This window comes from Bufo bufo, chromosome 4, assembly GCF_905171765.1.
Source record: "Bufo bufo chromosome 4, aBufBuf1.1, whole genome shotgun sequence".
Classification (NCBI taxonomy): domain Eukaryota; kingdom Metazoa; phylum Chordata; class Amphibia; order Anura; family Bufonidae; genus Bufo; species Bufo bufo.
The window spans coordinates 183,719,608-183,740,849 of NC_053392.1; the positions used below are offsets into that span (position 1 = coordinate 183,719,608).

Sequence of the window (21,242 nt, forward strand, 5' to 3'; positions counted from 1 at the left end):
CAAATGACATTAATAAAAAAGTGTTCTTACGACATGAGGGACATTTTAACAAAAATGTATTCAAAAGTGGAGTTACTGTTTAAGCCATAAACTCATATGATAAAATAAAGTGGTAATCATAGAACTGTTTCCCATTACTGCTGCTGTAATGTTGCCCCCCCCCCCTAAAATGAAACGCTGGATGCTCAAAGCAACTGAAAAACTGTGGGTCGCAGACGCATGTCTCTATGGTAAGTAAATCATCACCTTCTGAACAAACACTTTAAAGGGAATCTGTCACCAGCGACCTCCCTATCCACCTGTCTGCATAGACACATAGCTGTGGTTCACCGGATTAACGTGCTGTTTTGTTGATCTGAGGCTCCGTTCTTGAGATATGACACTTAAAAAGAAAATGCAAATTAGTCCTTTAGTGCAAATAGGGCATCACCATTGCTCTTATTGCACCCAAGCCCCACCCGTTTCTGTGGCCAGCCCCTCCCTCGCTATGTTGCTGACCTTTCAAGCAAAGCAGCCAGAGCGGGGCTGACCACAGAAGGGAGGGGAGTTTGGGTGCAACAAGAGCAATGGTGACTCCTTCATTGCACCAAAGGCCTAATTTACATATTAAGAAACAATATCATAACTCGGGAACGCAGCCTCAGATCAACTGCATTTCAATCAGATGAATCCCAGCTCTCTGTCTATACCCAGTTGGACAGGGAGGTTGCTGGTGACAGATTCACATTAAAGCAAGACATACACATAAAGCTCTGTTCCCATCTGCGCCGTGGTTTGTGTCATAAACAAAAACCATGGACAATGGCGGCTACCAATAGACCCCACTTTTTTTTATAATGGGGTCAGACTGGTTAGATATTAATACATGTAATCCTTAATTTTCCAGAAGATAAGTGGAGCCAGAGGTGTCCTGCAGCCACTTGTCACCATTACCCTATTTAGAGAACATACAAATTCAATGGACTGAATGTTCACATTTATGGGGAAGACGGGGGAACATGGCTGTCGAAAAAAACGCATTGTATGAGCTATAACATTTAGTAGCATGGAAGCAAGTCAGTAAGAACTGACCAATTTCCAGGTTCATCAGCAGTTAGTGTAATTTAAAGTGACCCTCCGATTCAAGAAAAAAAAAAAAAAATCACAAAACAGAACACTTACCTGGTGCCCTCCTTTTCATCTTTTTAGCTTCAGACCTGCAAGTTCCCAGGCTCCTCTTCTGGCAAGAATGACTGCACCGCTTCTCGTACGGCCCGTTACATAATGTGTGTTTGGTGGTCCAAGACATTTCCTGCTGCCCTTGGATTGGCCAGTGCTACTCACATGAAAAGTGCTGGCCAATCCAAAAGCAGGGCAGGACAAGTAGGAAGTGACTTGGACTACCGATGTGGTGCGGCCATCTTGGCTGGCAATAGTGGAGCCCGAGAAAAGAAGGGCACTATGGAAGTGTTTTGTTCCTTTCCCAGTTCATGGATTTTTTTTTTCTTGAACGGGAGGGTCACTTTAAAGATTTCCATGTGTTGTATCGCTTCCTTACGGAACCAGGGTTTGTGGTTTCTCAGTAAAATATCCACATATATTCTTACTTTGCTTGCAATGGACACTGGCTACATGTAGGCGATATAAAGCAGGTCAGACTTCTGTGACACATTATAGTAACATATGACCATAAATTCTAGGTAAAGCTAAAAGCTAAGGTAGAATAATACTAGAAATTCCTGTTTTGTAGGTATTCCAGATGAATGCAGCGTTTCTATACAACAGGGCTACTTTCACACTCGCGTTTGGTGCGGATCCATCATGGATCTGCACAGACGGATCCATTCAGATAATACAACCGTCTGCACCCGTTCAGAACGGATCCGTTTGTATTATCTTTAACATAGCCAAGACGGATCCGTCTTGAACACCATTTAAAGTCAGTGGAGGACGGATCCGTTTTCTATTGTGCCAGATTGTGTCATAGAAAACGGATCTGTCCCCATTGACTTACATTGTGTGTCAGGACGGATCCGTTTGGCTCAGTTTCATCAGACGGACACCAAAATGCTGCAAGCAGCGTTTTGGTGTCCACCTCCAGAGCAAAATGGAGGCGGAACGGAGGCAAACTGATGCATTCTGAGCGGGTCCTTTTCCATTCAGAATGCATTAGGGCAAAACTGATCCGTTTTGGACGCTTGTGAGAGCCCTGAATGGATCTCAGAAACGGAAAGCCAAAACGCCAGTGTGAAAGTAGCCTAAGATATGAAAGTCAGTCTGCTGTGATGAACATACGCAATATCCAGCAGGTGGTGCAATTCCCCACAGGCTTTGACTGTGCTGCCCATGTTATGTGGGATGAGCTCTGCCCGTACGTTTCCAGGGTCACGTCATCTCATCAATGTGTATGACAGATACAGCTTCCTCTAACAGGGTCAGTAATACATAGCCGTCCACATACGGCTAATGCCCTAAGGTGCTATAGAAAATGACGCTTCTGCTAGACACACAAAGAACTGCAACTGATCTGATAACTTGAACTCTTTAAGCCAAAATGTAAGTTGAAACTCCAGGGCCCCAATGGAGAATCTGTCACAAGGTCCCCACCTACTATGGGCAGATAGAGAGGCCTTTGGGGAACCAGGGCTTGGGTATGACAGTTGTGCTTACACCCCAATAGCTTATGCCCTATGACATATCAGGTCGCAGGTCATATTATTTTTCCAAGGCTCAACTTACGGCAGATCTAGATGGGCAGAAACGCTCGTTCATGGGGTGAAATGATCGATAACAGACAAAACAATTATTTCTGGGCAGCAGATTGTGCTGTCTAAACGGTGATCTGCTGCCCAGAAACAATGCATATGTATGAGGAAGAGCGATTGCAATAGCCATCCCGTGTCCTCATACTGTGGAGGAGATCAATGCATGGAAATGCAGCGGTCACCACCACTGAACGAGCCGCCAACTGTCAGGAAGGAACGCTTCCTTCCCGACAATCTTTGCTGGTCTAAATGTGCCTTTACAGAAATAACTAGAATATAAGATGGTCCAGAACTATAGGCTCTGCAGGTGTCAGCTATACGACTATGGGTCATATTCCGAATTTGGTCACAATGAATGATGTCCACCTTGCATAACGCCGACATCCGGCAGCAGATTTGATGGTATATGACTTTTTTACCAGGATTTCTGAAGTTTGATAGCATTGAGAGGCAAACATACCTTCCATCTTTCTCGGTAATAGTTTTCAGCAGCAGTTCTTTATCTACATAGGCTACATTTGGATAGTACCAGACTGTGAAACGACTGTCCTGAATACCACACAATATATTAGATAAGTCGCACCAGGCCAAAGTGTGCACCATACTGCCTGCAAACAAAGAGAGACAACACATTTAGAATCATACACCGCTCCGATATGCTGCATTACATATTCGTAAGAAAAGAATTGCCCATCCACATAGGAACCAAAGGGTTGAGGTCTGATGGGGGTCTGACAAGGTGGGCTGATCCGAGGTCTGATGAGGGTCTGACAAGGTGGGCTGATCCGAGGTCTGATGAGGGTCTGACAAGGTGGGCTGATCCGAGGTCTGACATAAAGGGCTGATGTGATGTCCTGATCAGGGTGTCAAATGTGATGTCCTGATATGTGGGCCTGATCTAATGTCCTGATATTTATGGGGGTCTTATCTGAGAATTTGATATGATGTCTTATTTTCCTCCTCTTAACCCCTAAAGGGGGGGGGGCTCATTTTCACCTTAAAACGCTTTTACTTATCCAGGCCATTCTGAGATAGTTTTTTTTGTCACATATTGTACTTCATGACACTGGTAAAATGAAGTAAAAAAAAAAATTTTTTGATTTATAAAAAAATACCAAATTTACCAAAAATGTGGAAAAATTAGCAAATTTCCCAGTTTCAATTTTTCTACTTCTATAATACATAGTAATGCCTCCAAAAATAATTATTAATTTACATTCCCCATATGTCTACTTCATGTTTGGATCATTTTGGGAATGACATTTTATTTTTTGGGGACGTTACAAGGCTTAGAAGTTTAGAAGCAAATCTTGAAATTTTTCTAAATTTCTAAAACCCACTTTTTCAGGACCAGTTCAGGTCTGAAGTCACTTTGTGAGGCCTATATAATAGAAACCACCCAAAAATGACCCCATTTTACAAACTACACCCCTTAAGGTACTCAAAACTGATTTTACAAACGTTGTTAACCCTTTAGGTGTTCCACAAGAATTAATGGAAAATAGAGATAAAATTTCAAAATTTCACTTTTTTGGCAGATTTCCCATTTTAATAATTTTTTTACAGTTACAAAGCAAGGGTTAACAGCCAAACAAAACTCAATATTTATGGCCCTGATTCTGTAGTTTACAGAAACACCCCATATGTGGTCGTAAGCTGCTGTACGGGCACACGGCAAGGCGCAGAAGGAAAAGAATGCCATACGGTTTTTGGAAGGCAGATTTTGATGGACTGGTTTTTTGACACCATGTCCCATTTGAAGCCCCCCTGATGCACCCCTAGAATAGAAACTCCAAAAAAGTGACCCCATTTTAGAAACTATAGATCGGGTGGCAGTTTTGTTGGTACTATTTTAGGGTAAATATGATTTTTGGTTGCTCTTTATTACACTTTTTGTGAGGCAAGGTAACAAGAAATAGCTGTTTTGGCACCGTTTTTATTTTTTGTTATTTACAACATTCATCTGACAGGTTAGATCATGTGGTATTTTTATAGAGCAGGTTGTCACGGACATGACAATACCAAATATGACTACTTTTTTGGTTGTTTGTTTTAGTTTTACATAACTGATGAGATGAAGGTTTGATTGGCACTATTTTGGTGTGCGTATGACTTTTTGATCGCTTGCTATTACACTTTTTGTGATGTATACTTTTTTATTTATGTAAGTTTTACACAATATCATTTTTGAAACAAAAATAAAATCATGTTTTAGTGTCTCCATATTCTGAGAGCCATAGTTTTTTCAGTTTTTGGGCGATTATCTTAGGTAGGGTCTAATTTTTTTGCGGGATGAGGTGACGGTTAGATCGGTACTATTTTGGTGGCCATACGCCTTTTTGATCGCTTGCTGTTGTACTTTTAGTGATGTAAGGTGACAAAAAAATGGTTTATTTAGCACAGTTTTGATTTTTTATGGTGTTCATCTGAGGGGTTAGGTCATGTGATATGTTTATAGAGCCGGTCGATACGGACGCGGCGATACCTAATATGTATCCTATCTCTCTGGCCGCTCCTTTAGTGTATCATTCGCTGTCTCTTCTTCTCCTCCTCCTCTTCCTCTTGATGTTGGAGTTCCTCAGGGCTTAGTACTTGGTCCTCTACTCTTCTCCCTCTATACAGCCCCCATCGGACAGACTATAAGTAGATTTGGCTTTCGATACCATCTCTATGCTGACGATACCCAACTATACACTTCGTCGCCTGACATCACCCCTGCTTTACTCCAAAACACCAGTAATTGTCTGGCAGCTGTCTCTAACATCATGTCCTCTCTGTATCTAAAACTGAACCTCTCAAAAACTGAACTTCTTGTCTTTCCCTCATCTACTAACTCACCTAAACTTGATATTTCAATTTCGGTCTGCAGCACTATCATAACTCCTGTGCAACATGCCCGCTGTCTTGGGGCCACATTTGACTCTGATCTCTCCTTTGTTCCCCATATTCAATTACTTACATGCTCTTGTCGTCTGCACCTCAAGAATATTGCCCTTTTCTTACGGTGGAAACTGCAAAAACTCTTGTTGTTGCCTTGATTAATTCTTGTCTTGACTACTGCAACGCATTACTAATCGTCCTCCCTCTCACTAAACTCTCCCCCTTCAGTCTGTTCTAAATGCTGCAGCCAGGCTCATCTATCCATCCAACCGCTACACTGATGCAACTAGCCTGTGCCAATCACTTCACAGGGTGCCCATCCACCACAGAATACAGTTCAAACTTCTCACCCTCACCCACAAAGATCTCCACAGTGCTGCACCTCCATACATCTCCTCCCTCATCTCCATCTACCACCCTACAAGTGCTCTCCGTTCTGTTAGCGACCTAAGAATAATAACCTCCATAATTCGTACCTCTCACTCCAGTCTTCAAGACTTTTCTCGAGCTGCACCTACTCTCTGGAATACTCTGCCCCGGAATACTAGGTCAATCCACAACTTCTCCACCTTCAAACGTGCTTATCAAGCTACCTAAACTGACTATTCCCCGACTAAACCTCCCCCCACCAACTCCTCTGGCCTGAACTCGATCCTCTAGTAGTCCCAAACCCGAAGCAGATCGGCCGGCACCACTCCTGTCAGTCCAATAATGGCTCAAATCCTAGTTATCACAATCAACTACCTTAGGTGTCACCCCCAATTCCTCATAGATTGTAAGCTCTTGCGAGCAGGGCCCTGACTCCTAGTGTTTCAGTTGCATATTATCCAGTTATTTTTGTTTTGTATATGAACCTTATGAACTTGTAAAGCGTTGCGGAATATTGTGGCGCTATATAAATACATTTTATTATTATTATTATTATTAATGAGTGTGGGCATGTATCTAATAATCATGTACTATGTGTAAGTGTGCTCATATGGGAATAGGTGAATGTAGTGTGTATATGCGGTGACTGAACTACATGTGTCAGCCTGTATGTGTACAAATGTCTATGCACTGTATTTTCTGAGCGCTTGTTTGCAGTATTATATTTAAACAGGACCTTTCACCACTCCTGACATGTCTGTTAGTAACTACCTGCACTCCTCATGTAATAAACATTCTGAAGTATTCTTAGGACTTTATGTTGTGCCATTCCTGTGTTATTTCTACTAGACGTCATGCATGAATTGTCAGCAGCTTGCAGTAAAGTTACAAGTGGGTGTTACCAGTTGGGGGTGTGTCCTTGCACATTCTGACATCAGCAGCACTGATTGGACAGTCAGATATGCCCACTACTGGTAACACCCAGCAGTACCTGTACTGCAGACTGCTGGCAATCTATTTGTAAACTTCTAGCAGGAATAACAGAGGAATGGCACAACATAGAGTCATAAGGATAGATGCTCCAGAATTGTTATTACATGGGGGAAGCAAGTAGTTACTAAAACTCACATGTCAGGAGAGGTGGCAGGTCCTCTTTCAGTATTTTTTACTCACTCACGTGTACATCCAGAGGCTGGACCCCGGCACATCTAATACTTCTCACATCTGAGAGGAGGATATAACTATATCCAGTCTAGAAAATTTTCTGTGAGCTAAAACATCAGCAACACCAATCTCTCTCCCGCTCAACGATAGCAAGGTAGGTAAAATATATCAGCCTGGGGAACAGGCTATATAATGCCCAGTGGACTACTTACCCCAGAATTCCCCTTTGTCCCTTTTAGGTAACACAAACGTGATTTGCGCGAGCATACAGTAGGTTCACATTTGAACACCATTTTAGGCATAGCTATTTACGCTGCATTAATCTTATTACAGTCTGCATTACAGTCCAAAGCTGCATTAAGAGTTCTGCAGGCTTCAGAGTTGAGATCTGCCAGCATTCCTTGCTGGTTTAAGATTTCCTTATGGTTGATGTCACATGCATGCACAAACATGTGACACTTTACAGGCAGTCCACAAGGAAAAGGTGGTCTCCATGGCTCTCCACTTTCTAGTCCAGTCTGGACACAGAGGAAATGTCTGCTCAGCTGAGGTGGTCAATGATTGGTTGTGTGTGGCCAATTCCTGCATGTCAAGAGGGTCCGATAAATGTCAGAACAGGAGCCAGCAAATAAATGGTATGGTAAGGATCCCTTATTTTGTTGTTTTACACCAATTTGCACCGGTTTTAAAATATTTCCAGCCCCTTTAAAGTTGCTAAGGGTGTATCAAGCAGTAAAATTGCTGATGCAACTGAATGCAAGCTGTAAGTCCGCATCAGTTGAGTTATGGTCCCTTTACACGGGCCGAACCAGCAGGCAAATATCAGGATGGAACTGCTTGTACATAGGGTGGGAGTTGCATTTACTTGCTGTAATTGCCTGTCCCCTAGAGAATCATTGCTTCTGGGTAGCAGAAGTTTACACAGCACGATCTGCTTCCTAGAAATGATCATTTAGGTGTTAGCATCAATGATGCCTTTATCCAATGAAAGAGCATTTGCTAGTTCATAGGGTGATTGGTGGTGGCACCTTTAAATAGGGCAATTATTGAGAGTGTTCTTAGGAATGCTTCTTCTTGATAAATGTCCTGATCATCAGCCCACGTAAAAGGCCCCTAACTTTGTAAATGCATTACCGTATTCTTTGCACTATATGACGCACTTTTTCCCCCCAAAAAATGGGGGAAGTGGCAGTGCGTCTTATAGTCTGAATTCTAATGACCACTTCCATTATGGAAGTGGTTATTAGCATGCGAGAGGCATGGGAAGGTGAGGGCAGCGCTGCGCTGGCTGTACTCCTCTTCCCTGGTTTTCTTCCACTGTGGCATCCTGAATGCGCACAGCGGCAAGATGTAGTGCATGTAGGCGCGCACTATGACCTGACGCTGTGCGCTGTCAGGTCACAGTACACAGCGAGACCCGGAAGAAGCGATGTGTCCTGGACCTGCAGCGCTGCCCAGAGCAAGTGAGGTAAGTTTATTTTTATTTATTTTTTTGTAACATCTGATCTGAGGTCTGATGGGGCTGGGGGAAGGGGGTCCGATCTGAGGCTCATTGGGAGATGGGGGGGGGGGGTTCGATCTGAAGCCAAGTGGGGCTGGGGGTTGAGATCTGAAGTTGATAGGGTCTAATTGAGGGTCAGATCTGAGTCTGATAGGGGTGCCTGAGTCTGATAAAGCTTGGTAGTCTGATTTTGGGGTCTGATGGAAAAATTTATTTTTTTATTATTTTCCTCCTCCAAATCCTAGGTGTGTCTTATAGTCCAAAAAATATGGTATATTACTTGTGGGTTACATCCATAATTAAACAACTTATGTGGAATGTATGCATTTAGTTGCACATGGCCTCTTCTAAAGGGGTTGTCCAGCCTCTTCCTGGGTCTCTTACTGGTCTCTGTGTCCTGGTCTCCACTGAAATCTGGCTGATCAATCACTGTCCATGTTGAAACACCAGAAAACAGAGATGGGGGTGGTAGGGGCCTAAGAAAGGGCAGCACAGGATTGTCGGGGAATCGGTAAGGTGAATATTGCTCTGTCAGGCTTTTGGTAAAAAAAAAAAAAAAAAAAAAAAGGGGGTGAAGGCACAGTCATTCATTTTTTTTACCAGCTTTACTTTGAAATAAAGCCCAGTTCTCCCAAGTAACCAGCAAATTCCTTATGGATGTCACGGTACAGTTTTAGAATAAACAACTGACGTAATCCATCTTACCAATTTTGACCGCTCTCTGTTCTTTTCCAAGCCTTCTAACTGTACTGATGTAGAGATCTCGGTTTTTATCAACAAATGCAATTTTTCTTTCATTTGCTGGTCCTCCTTGATCCAGAGCAATCTCTACTACTTCAATCTGAAAATGAAAAGGGATTGTGAAAATTTAACTCCTCTCAAAATTCTCCTACCATTTTATTTAGGCGCCCACGTATTACATGTGCATGGGTGGAATTCAATTTTTAAAGGGAATCTGTGAGCACATACCTCAGTATTTGGGTCTATTCACACGCATTTTGCGGAACGGAATTGCGGACCCATTCATTTCTATGGGGCCACACTATGAGCTGTCCGGATTTGCATTTCCGGATCCACACTTCCGGGTCCGCAATTGCGTTCCCCCAAAAAATAGAACATGTCCTATTCTTGTCCGCAACTGCGGACAAGATTAGGCATTTTCTATTATAGTGTCGGCGACTCGGCGATGTGCGGTCCGCAAAATGCGGAACGCACATTGCCGGTGACCGTGTTTTGTGGATCGCGGATCAGCAAAACACATACGGATGTGTGAATGGACCCTTAAACAAAGAGCACAGTCGGATTCTTTCTGTTATACCAACTCAAACGTTTCTGCCCTATCCAGATCCGTGCATCCGTTGCAGAGTAACCATGTCTATTCTGATATGCAAATTAGCTTTTTGATGCAAAGAGGGCAAAGCTCTGCCCTGTATCATAGGCAGCACCGTCCCCCTCCCCCCAGCTGTGAGTGACAGGGCCAGGCTGGCAACGTAATGTCACTTGGTCCTGTGTTCTTGTGCACCATTTCTTCAAAAATTGGCACATGCACAGTACAGCCCAGGTTCTTGACAGATCCGAAGTTATCTGTTCTGTGGAGCGATGATGCCGCCCTTGTTGCATCAAAGAGTTTACTTGCATATCAGAACAGATGAGATTTCTCTGCAACGGAGCCACAGATCTGGGTTGGGAACAGAAAGGTTTGAATCAGCAGAAAAGAAGGAATCTGACAGTGCTCTTTGTTTAATACTGAATATGTGCTGACAGATTCCCTTTAAAGAAGGTCTTTCACTTGACCACACAACACAACTCTGCCCACCTGCAGCGACCAATGGTTACATGAATTTGCAGGTAAAACTAAAAATGTGTGGCCACTAGCTGCCGTAGGTGGGTGGCCAAAGCGTGTAAACTCACCTCATATACTGCTCGTCAGGCAGTAATTATCACTCATAGGATGTCACTCAAACATACCCTGTTTATAGTGGGAAACTAAGGTTAGCTGAACGGACGGGTGCAATGTCACCCATTACATGGCCAGAAGAGGTGTCCCTAACTTCTTATGGGCTTTTCCTCTTTTTATAAATCAATGCGTCTAAAATGAATGCACCTGGGCGCAAGGACATGTATCATTTGATGCCACAACTATGTTGGCCTGTGGGGTTCATGTAGAGAGGAGCATTATATGGCAGGGATTGCTTAACCTGCGGCCCTCCAGCTGTTACAAAACTACAATCCCCAGCATGCCCAAATAGCTGTAGGCTGTGCAGGCATGCTGGGAGTTGTAGTTTTGCAACAGCTGGAGGGACGCAGATTGGGCATGCCTGAAATATGGGATGCTCTTTCCCAGCCCCCTGATTGGAAATTGCTTCCCAGAGATAAGCTGGACCAAAGGCATCTACAATCTAGCAGTTTACCATGAAATGGGCTTTCAAGGCTAATAATGGCCTACCCTTCAAATCACCAGAATAAATGAGTGATGGAGAATGAAGGGTTCTCTCCAGCAAGTGCTGCTGCTCTTTCATGCTGGTTGTCAGGGGTCCTGGGGGGTGGCCCCCCAACATCACACATTGATAACAATCTAGCTGGGACCACACATATCGGCACCAACTGCTGTAGAAATCGCATTTTGAAGATAAATTCTAACTAATACATCATCTTTGATATTCACACAAATCATAAAAGCAAAGCACCGTCTACGTGTTCAATTACAACTGGGGTTTAAATGGTGCCTTTGGCAATGGAATGAAACAAATGTAATCTGTACAGTGACATAAAATGCTTCTTATCCATGGGTATTGCTGTCTTGGGCTTGGTAAGAAAACTATGAATTTGATTCGAGATCCCTCGCTCTTTTGATGACATCTCACGCCTTTGTCCCTTAAGTAGCCAAGGAAAATCCAAACTCGGCACAGAGAAGACATGTGGCAGCATCATATTGCTCACTGTCCAAGGAATTTAATTCACAACTGTGTGTGGTCCAGCTGGAAAAAATCCATGCGGGAGACAAAGCGCTAGTTATACAGTAGTTAACCCCCATGTCTGCAAACCGGGTCTGGTTTTATTTCTTTTTCTCCTTACTAAGTAAAGGACGACATGAAGAGCATATGAAAACAGAATACTTCACCTTATGAGCTAGAGGCTTCCCGTCTCCCAGAGGCTTTCCCGATAAAGCATCAAACAAGTAGATCACTAAAAAATAAAGGAAAAAGATTACAAAACAGTCTAAATGAAAAAAATGTGTTTGTAGCCCATAGCAACCAATCACAGCGCAGCTTTCATTATGTATTGTTATGCAAAAAAATAATTAATGCTGTGCCGTCATTTACTGTTCGCTGTGTGCAATGAGGTTTTTCATAATGGGGCAGATTTGCTATTGAAAATGGGCCAGTTATTTTGGTGTTTTAGACACTTTTCTAACTGTGGTTTATCTGGAAGAGGCATGGCTTCCCATTCCTTTGTACCATGTGTCAAAAAAAATTTGGGGTAAAACTAAGCCAATAAATAAGGGGGGGAGGGGTTAAACTTAGACTAGACACAATGATAGTCTGTCCAAAGTTTACATCGTCTTATCTTTAGACAGTATTAGTAAATCAGAGAATGTATGATTGGTAAGGCAGGCAAGTAAATTTAAATGGGCATTCCCATCTCAGACATTGGGGGTGCAATGTCTGATAGGTGCAGGTCCTACCTCTGGGACCTGCACCTATACTTAGAATGGAGCCAGCTAAGTCCCGGAGGGTGCACCGTGCATACGCCCTTCATTCATTCATTCCTAAGGGAGCGCCGAAAATAGCCGAGCGCTGGGTTTGCTCTTTCCGTCAGTGCCATAGGAGTGAATTGAGTGGTGGTCACGCTTGCGCAGTGCGCTTCCCATTCATTTCAATGGGACTCACGAAAACAGCCAAGCGTGCTGCTCGGCTATTTTCAGCACTCCCACAGAAATGAATGGAGGACCTGCACCTATCAGTCACTGGAGGCATATCCTAGCGATATGCCCCCAATTTCTGAGGTGAGACAACCCCTTTCACCTCACTCGTGGGGCTATTGTTAATTAACAAAGATTGCATTAGGGAGGTAAAATTAAAGTGACTGTCCAGTTGTGCTTTCAAAAGTCATATATTGGTACCGGTAGATGAAGTTCTCCTGACATTTATTTATTTCTCTATTATTCTGCTTATCTGCTTCATTTGCTCAGCTCCAATAATGCAGAGCTGTGATCTGTGACTACAGTTTAGCTACAGTGCCTACAGGGAGTCTATGGTAGTCTGAGACACACCCCCTGCCTCCTCATTGCGGTTTTCTCTCTCCCCTGCAGCTCTGATTGGATGCTGTGTATAAATACAAGCCTGTCACAACCTAGCTAGGACATCATACAGGCAATGAACATAGTAAGGGCTGGAACTACAGGGTCACAAGATTGGTACTGGATGTTTTTTCTGTAAAAGAAGTGTGACATGGATACAACCTGTACCTTAAACTAGGACTTACATTTTTCATCAGTTTTGTCCCTTATAGCGATGGTATCATTGCTCAGAGACACCGTCTGTGCGTTGAGAATGTCTGTTCTCATACCAGAAACTTTAGGGGAACTGATGAGACGACCTTCATAGGAGTATAAAAACAGACTGCCACCATCCACTAAGAGGAAATGCCTGCAAGAAACCAAGGAAGGAAGTGACCAAAGAGCAGGTTCATTACAGTCAACAATTTGGACATCTCCAAAAGGGAGCAAACAATGCAATCAACAAGAGCAGGAGCACCCAAACCCGTGATGTCTGCTACTCGGGAGCCTCCTCCGTGCTTGTAGTTCTACTGGACCCAGATTTTCTTCACTTTATTAGCTGCACAGTAGATCAATAAACTGGAGAAATCCAACATTGCTGGGTTACACAGCTGAAACTGTGCACGGTTAGCGTGATGATTTGCAGCATTAAAAAAGCAAGTAATCCAGTCCTTAATAGCCGGGTGGAGGAATGCAGAAAGGAATGTCGTTCATTTGTTACAAAACACAGAGCATATGGCTGATTGGAAACTGATGCCATAACACAAGCCACGTGCTTGCACAGGCATCTGACACTTGGCGCAGACGTACGCTGTAAACAGCGAAGGCTCTGTGCTTGCTGCGTTCAAGCCATTCGTCACGCATTAGGTTGGGAACGTTTCACAACGTATAACTTCAACAGATTCCTCCGACATATACCATGGTATAGGTGTGCCACTGTAATGTTTTTTTTTGCGGTGGCCTACGGGAAATCTTAGTCATTTGAATGGAGCCCTTTGGATACGTCTGACGTGTATACTTGGAGCTTTTCCCCATAGAAGTTAAACGTGTGGCTCAGACGTGCGACTAGGTGTGTTTTATACACACATAAATCATGACGTACCAATTCACTTCACATTATTGGCTCAGTCTCCATCAGAAAACATAATATATTATTAAAGAGAATCTGCCAGCAGCAGTTTTGACCAAACTTATACTGCTGATATCACTAGGCAAGGGCTTGAGAGAGCAGGACAGGCATTGTTTTTTTCATTAGGTGTAGTGAGAATATGAAGTTTTATTCTGCCAGATTCTTCTCCTGCAAGTGCCCAGAGTAGGAATTCACTGTGCTGTGCTCTCTGCATTGAGGTGCTTTGTAGCTGCGTCCCCCTGTCTGGGTGACAGTCGTACTGGTCTCCTGCTTGGATGATCCAACAGTCATTTATAGTAGAGGAAAGGAGCTGTGAAGCATGGGAGCAGACAGCAATTCACAGTGCACTTACAGGAACAGAACCTATCAGAATAAAACTTCATATTTGTCCTGCTCACTCGAGCCATTACCTAGTGATGTCAGTAGTATAGTTTGGTAAAACTGCTGACAGACTCAATTTACACTGCATGCAGAATTATTAGGCAAATGAGTATTTTGACCACATCATCCTCTTTATGCATGTTGTCTTACTCCAAGCTGTATAGGCTCGAAAGCCTACTACCAATTAAGCATATTAGGTGATGTGCATCTCTGTAATGAGAAGGTGTGTGGTCTAATGACATCAACACCCTATATTAGGTGTGCATAATTATTAGGCAACTTCCTTTCCTTTGGCAAAATGGGTCAAAAGAAGGACTTGACAGGCTCAGAAAAGTAAAAAATAGTGAGATATCTTGCAGAGGGATGCAGCACTCTTAAAATTGCAAAGCTTCTGAAGCGTGATCATCGAACAATCAAGCGTTTCATTCCAAATAGTCAACAGGGTCGCAAGAAGCGTGTGGAAAAACCAAGGCGCAAAATAACTGCCCATGAACTGAGAAAAGTCAAGCATGCAGCTGCCAAGATGCCACTTGCCACCAGTTTGGCCATATTTCAGAGCTGCAACATCACTGGAGTGCCCAAAAGCACAAGGTGTGCAATACTCAGAGACATGGCCAAGGTAAGAAAGGCTTTAAGACGACCACTACTGAACAAGACACACAAGCTGAAACGTCAAGACTGGGCCAAAAAATATCTCAAGACTGATTTTTCTAAGGTTTTATGGACTGATGAAATGAGAGTGAGTCTTGATGGGCCAGATGGATGGGCCCGTGGCTGGATTGGTAAAGGGCAGAGAGCTCCAGTCCGATTCAGACGCCAGCAAGGTGGAGGTGGAGTACTGGTTTGGGCTGGTATCATCAAAGATGAGCTTGTGGGGCCTTTTCGGGTTGAGGATGGAGTCAAGCTCAACTCCCAGTCCTACTGCCAGTTTCTGGAAGACACCTTCTTCAAGCAGTGGTACAGGAAGAAGTCTGCATCCTTCAAGAAAAACATGATTTTCATGCAGGACAATGCTCCATCACACGCGTCCAAGTACTCCACAGCGTGGCTGGCAAGAAAGGGTATAAAAGAAGAAAATCTAATGACATGGCCTCCTTGTTCACCTGATCTGAACCCCATTGAGAACCTGTGGTCCATCATCAAATGTGAGATTTACAAGGAGGGAAAACAGTACACCTCTCTGAACAGTGTCTGGGAGGCTGTGGTTGCTGCTGCACGCAATGTTGATGGTGAACAGATCAAAACACTGACAGAATCCATGGATGGCAGGCTTTTGAGTGTCCTTGCAAAGAAAGGTGCCTATATTGGTCACTGATTTGTTTTTGTTTTGTTTTTGAAAGTCAGAAATGTATATTTGTGAATGTTGAGATGTTATATTGGTTTCACTGGTAAAAATAAATAATTGAAATGGGTATATATTTGTTTTTTGTTAAGTTGCCTAATAATTATGCACAGTAATAGTCACCTGCACACACAGATATCCCCCTAAAATAGCTAAAACTAAAAACAAACTAAAAACTACTTCCAAAAATATTCAGCTTTGATATTAATGAGTTTTTTGGGTTCATTGAGAACATGGTTGTTGTTCAATAATAAAATTAATCCTCAAAAATAAAACTTGCCTAATAATTCTGCACTCCCTGTAATATATACTTGAATGTCTTATCTGGCAGCCTTATATTTTACCCACCCATCTTTATGCACCAAACTACTGATATCTGAAGAGGAGTTTAATCTTTTATATACCTGTCTAGACTACCAACACAGGCTCCATTGTGGTCTTGTGAAGAACATCTCTCCAATCGATCCTAAACTGTCTGTCCTAATTATTAAAATGCATTACCCCAATACTGGGCTGTGTACAGCATTATGGCGGTTAATGGTGCTATATAAATAATACTAATAAAGAGTACAGTAGGTACCAAAATGAAAAAAAAGTCTGTATATATTAGGCAACAGCACAAATTATGGTAAAATAATTATGCAGATAATTCTCTACCTTTCGCACTGGAGGATCAAGCTCACGGTTCCTTCTTTGAGATCAAAGATGAGTGGCGTGTTCCAATTTTTTGTACTAGGGGAAAAGAGGACTACGTTAAGATATTGGTATTTTCACTTTGCAAAACAATTGTTGAAGATTTACAGAAATAATAACGAAGAAAATGTAGAGGTATAAACATGCTTAGATCTACCACATATGCATACAGCAAGAAATACATTTTAATTCTGTAATCATGGGTGGACACACAAAAAAAATAAAAAAAACTTTTCCCATTCTCCATAAAAAATACCAAAAGATAACCAAAATTGTTATCGCTGCATCAAAAATTTACAAAATACTAAACAATTATGTTACTTATCACGCACAGTGAACGTTGTAAAAAGAAAAAAATCCCAGTGTCAGAAATTGTCATTTTTTGGCCTCCTCACCTCCCAAAAAAATGTGAATGACTTTTAGGGAACCTGTCTCCAGATTCATGTTGCGGACAGGCTCCATCATTAGAAAGAACTAAGCTTTACTCGGAAATGCTGCAGTGTTTCATAGAAAATATCGTTTTAAAGAGCCGAATGTGGAGAGAAGTGTCCCATAGAGCAGCTCCAGCCACTCCTTGCTTGGTCAAGTATGGCTGGAGGGGAGCCATGCCAGGCTCTTTTGAAAACTATGTTGTGACGTTTCAGAGAAAAACAAAGGGTGGTGGTGGGGGATTTATCAAAACTGGTGCAAAGGAAATCTGGCTTCATTGCCCATAGCAACCAATCAGATTCCACCTTTCACTTTTCAAAGTTCCTTTGGAAAATGAAAGGTAGGATCTGATTGGTTGCTATGAGCAACTAACCCAGTTTTCCTTTACACTAGTTTTGATAAATCTCTTCAACAATTTGTTATCATGGTAGCCTTGCAGTATTTCACAGTGCCCAGGGTTTGGGCAGCATGGCTCTACTGATAGGTTCCCTTTAAGGGCACAATAAGTAGGGTACAGTATACGGGTAAGCTAGGGTTGAGCGGCTGATGCTGAACTTAAAGTATTGTATATACCTCATTTCTCCATCTGATGTTTGGCCAAGTCACAAATAATTTAGTGCAATATAAATTTGACATTTTATTTTAAGTCAGGGAGAGAATTTTAACTCAAAATGGCAAAAAGGACAGCATCAATTAGTGGGTCTGACCACCAGAGAAACGCAGGACGGCTGCGTGTTTATTGGGTATAAGACCAGATGACTGAGAAGAACGTACAGCGCAGTGATCTTCTTCACTGTGGAACAAAGAATGCTCCGGGACTGGCCTGTCATGGTGACACCTCACCACAAGTACACCAGCAGATGTCTCCCTTAGCCGTCTGAGTCTATACACCAGCCTGAGAGACCTCACTGCTCCATCATACCCTCTTCGGCAAGCCCTGAAGCTTTCTAGAAAGCCCCATGAAAACTAGGGTTGTACACAGTCCTCTAATCCACATGATGCCGAGTATGACAAAATGATTATTCTTCAGAAACGGGCGTGCGTTTTCTTATCTTTATCTCATGGTGGGGGTTCTATACACAGATTATCAAATAGCATACTTTCCTTTCTAGACTGTATCTAGACATTGCATACATTTTAGTGGAGTAGATGTCATTTTCTACAACCCATACACATAAGCATAAAGGACCGACATATAAAAAGGATCTTATATAAAAAAAAAAACTGAAGCGATTTTCTTTTCTTTCCTGCAGCTGTTCACAAATGTGTTACCCCAACCATTAAGTAGAGGCGTAGATCATGAACTAATAACAATGGGGTGGAGGCCACCCTTTCGCTTTGTAGACTAGGTGACCACACTTAAAACAGAAAGCTACAAAAACAATTACTTGAAAGGTTTTTCTTGGAACGTGTCCAGATGTTTTGATTCTTCAACTTCTCAGCGACGCAGAACGAATTACTAGCGACTGTACCACCTGCTTCCTATGACAGTATTTCAACAAAGGATACAAGCCTGGCATCGCATCGGCTTAAAAGACCTTCATACCCCACAAGATTGAAAAGCAATGAGTCAAAGGAAATGTTTCACAGACAGAGAACTTGCTTACCTAAACACATAACACTGGAGAGAGGTGGAAACTACTAAATATCCATATTTCAAAGATGCCTTAATTACTCGGTCACGGAATTCCAGCAAATCCATGGCGTCATTTATTACATTGCGAACCTGAAAATACAGGCAATGTGTGAGGATGCAAACGGTCTCTGGGTATTCAATATTCTGCAATATGTTTGCAGCAAAGTGGTAGTTGGCTACAGATGCAGGAGCCCAAGACACAATGGGAAAGAATAAGGGGGGGTTCAGTAAAAAACAAAAATAAAGTCTGAAAAAGTTACATATGTTAAATGTGTATATATATATATATATATATATATATATATAATTTTTTTAAATGGCACCCCGTGGATGACAGAAGCCACGGCTTGGCACTCACTAAATGCATATGTCCTGGTGTATATGTTAAATGTAAGCCATACACAAGATATAAATAAGCCTAGGCTTTAACCTTACAGTGTTAGGCAGGTGTGGAAAAATGCTAAAAAGTAAGAATGCTTTCATTAATTAAGTGTTAAGAGTTTTAATGTATTCTGCAGCAGGACAAAGACCCCAAACATACAGCCAACGTCATTAAGAAGTATCTTCAGTGTAAAGAAGAACAAGGAGTCTTGGAAGTGATGATATGGCCTCCGTAGAGCCCTAATCTCAACATCATCACTCTGGAATTACAGGAACAGACAGAAGGATCTGATCAAGCCTACATCTACAGAAGATCTGTGGTTAGTTCTCCCTGCCAAGTTCCTTCAAAAACTGTGTGCATGTGTACCTACAGAACTGATGCTGTTTTGAAAGCAAAGGGCGATTACAAAATAAATATTCGAACATTGATTGGATTTTGAGGTCTCTTGTCTATTCATTTTGCATTCTGTTAATCGATAACAATAAGGCTACTTTCACACTTGCGTTCGGAGCGGATCCGTCTGGTATCTGCACAGACGGAACTGCTCCTATAATGCAAATGATGGGATCCGTTCAGAACGGATCCGTCTGCATTATATTTCAGAAAAAAAATCTAAGTCTAATTGTTAGTCCGACGGATCCGTCCTGACTTTGCATTGAAAGTCAATGGGGGACGGATCCGTTTGAAATTGCACCATATTGTGTCAACGTCAAACGGATCCGTCCCCATTGACTTACATTGTAAGTCTGGACGGATCCGTTTGGCTCCGCACGGCCAGGCGGACACGAAAACGCTGCAAGCAGCGTTCGGGTGTCCGCCTGCTGAGCGGAACGGAAGCGAAACGGAGCCAAACTGATGCATTCTGAACGGATCCTTATCCACTCAGAATGCATTGGGGCTGTACGGATCCGTTCGGGGCCGCTTGTGAGAGCCTTCAAACGGAACTCACAAGCGGAACCCCGAACGCAAGTGTGAAAGTATCCTAAACTATTAAAAGTGTGCCTAAATGTTAAACTAAAAAAATTCTGAAAAGTGTTAGAAATACCCTAGAAATAATTTTTCTCACATACTTCATGTATTTGTTTTCTAATTTTACCACCAAAAGAGATCCCTGAAATACCGGTACTATTCACCACAGCGCACAGAGAATGTATTCTAGATTTGTATTATGAGCTATCCGGACAGGAGCACATCTCCCTGGTCCAGCCAGTACCTTCTGCTGATATTAGTGCAGGATCCCCAGCACTGCTATGTCCTATGCAGAGGTTCCAGCGGAGCGCAGCGAGGACAGACAGGAGTTCTGCATATCACATTGCTGCTCCTGTCCTCGCTCTGCACAGATCATCACAGTGCAGGGTATCCTGCACTAATATTCTGCGGCACGGAGATGTACTCCCATGGGGACAACACTCACTACAGGGCATATAATACAAATCAGAATCTGTACACCGCATACAGTACAGACCAAAAGTTTGGACACACCTTCTCATTCAAAGAGTTTTCTTTATTTTCATGACTATGAAGGCATCAAAACTATGAATTAACACATGTTGAATTATATACATAACAAACAAGTGTGAAACAACTGAAAATATGTCATATTCTAGGTTCTTCAAAGTAGCCACCTTTTGCTTTGATTACTGCTTTGCACACTCTTGGCAGTCTCTTGATGAGCTTCAAGAGGTAGTCCCCTGAAATGGTCTTCCAACAGTCTTGAAGGAGTTCCCAGAGATGCTTAGCACTTGTTGGCCCTTTTGCCTTCACTCTGCGGTCCAGCTCACCCCAAACTATCTCAATCGGGTTCAGGTCCGGTGACTGTGGAGGCCAGGTCATCTGGCGCAGCACCCCATCACTCTCCTTCATGGTCAAATAGCCCTTACTTTCAAAGTTTTCCCAATTTTTCGGCTGACTGACTGACCTTCATTTCTTAAAGTAATGATGGCCACTCGTTTTTCTTTACTTAGCTGCTTTTTTCTTGCCATAATACAAATTATAACAGTCTATTCAGTAGGGCTATCAGCTGTGTATCCACCTGACTTCTCCTCAACGCCACTGATGGTCCCAACCCCATTTATAAGGCAAGAAATCCCACTTATTAAACCTGACAGGGCACACCTGTGAAGTGAAAACCATTTCAGGGGACTACCTCTTGAAGCTCATCAAGAGAATGCCAAGAGTGTGCAAAGCAGTAATCAAAGCAAAAGGTGGCTACTTTGAAGAACCTAGAATATGACATATTTTTAGTTGTTTCACACTTGTTTGTTATGTATATAATTCCACATGTGTTAATTCATAGTTGTGATGCCTTCAGTG

General features: G+C 42.6%; 1 protein-coding gene across 3 annotated transcripts in view; it reads right to left on the reverse strand.

Moving 5' to 3' along the window:
- IFT80 (intraflagellar transport 80) overlaps nt 1-21,242 on the reverse strand; it is a 124,974-nt gene that overhangs the window by 18,249 nt on the left and 85,483 nt on the right. For all 3 annotated transcript variants that reach the window (XM_040428167.1, XM_040428169.1, XM_040428168.1), the window contains 6 exons: nt 18,519-18,637; nt 16,447-16,521; nt 13,144-13,307; nt 11,780-11,844; nt 9,364-9,499; nt 3,205-3,352 (listed from right to left, as the gene is read on the reverse strand). In XM_040428167.1, coding sequence (XP_040284101.1) covers nt 3,205-3,352; nt 9,364-9,499; nt 11,780-11,844; nt 13,144-13,307; nt 16,447-16,521; nt 18,519-18,637 — 707 coding nt within the window. The remainder of the gene's footprint in view (nt 1-3,204; nt 3,353-9,363; nt 9,500-11,779; nt 11,845-13,143; nt 13,308-16,446; nt 16,522-18,518; nt 18,638-21,242) is intronic.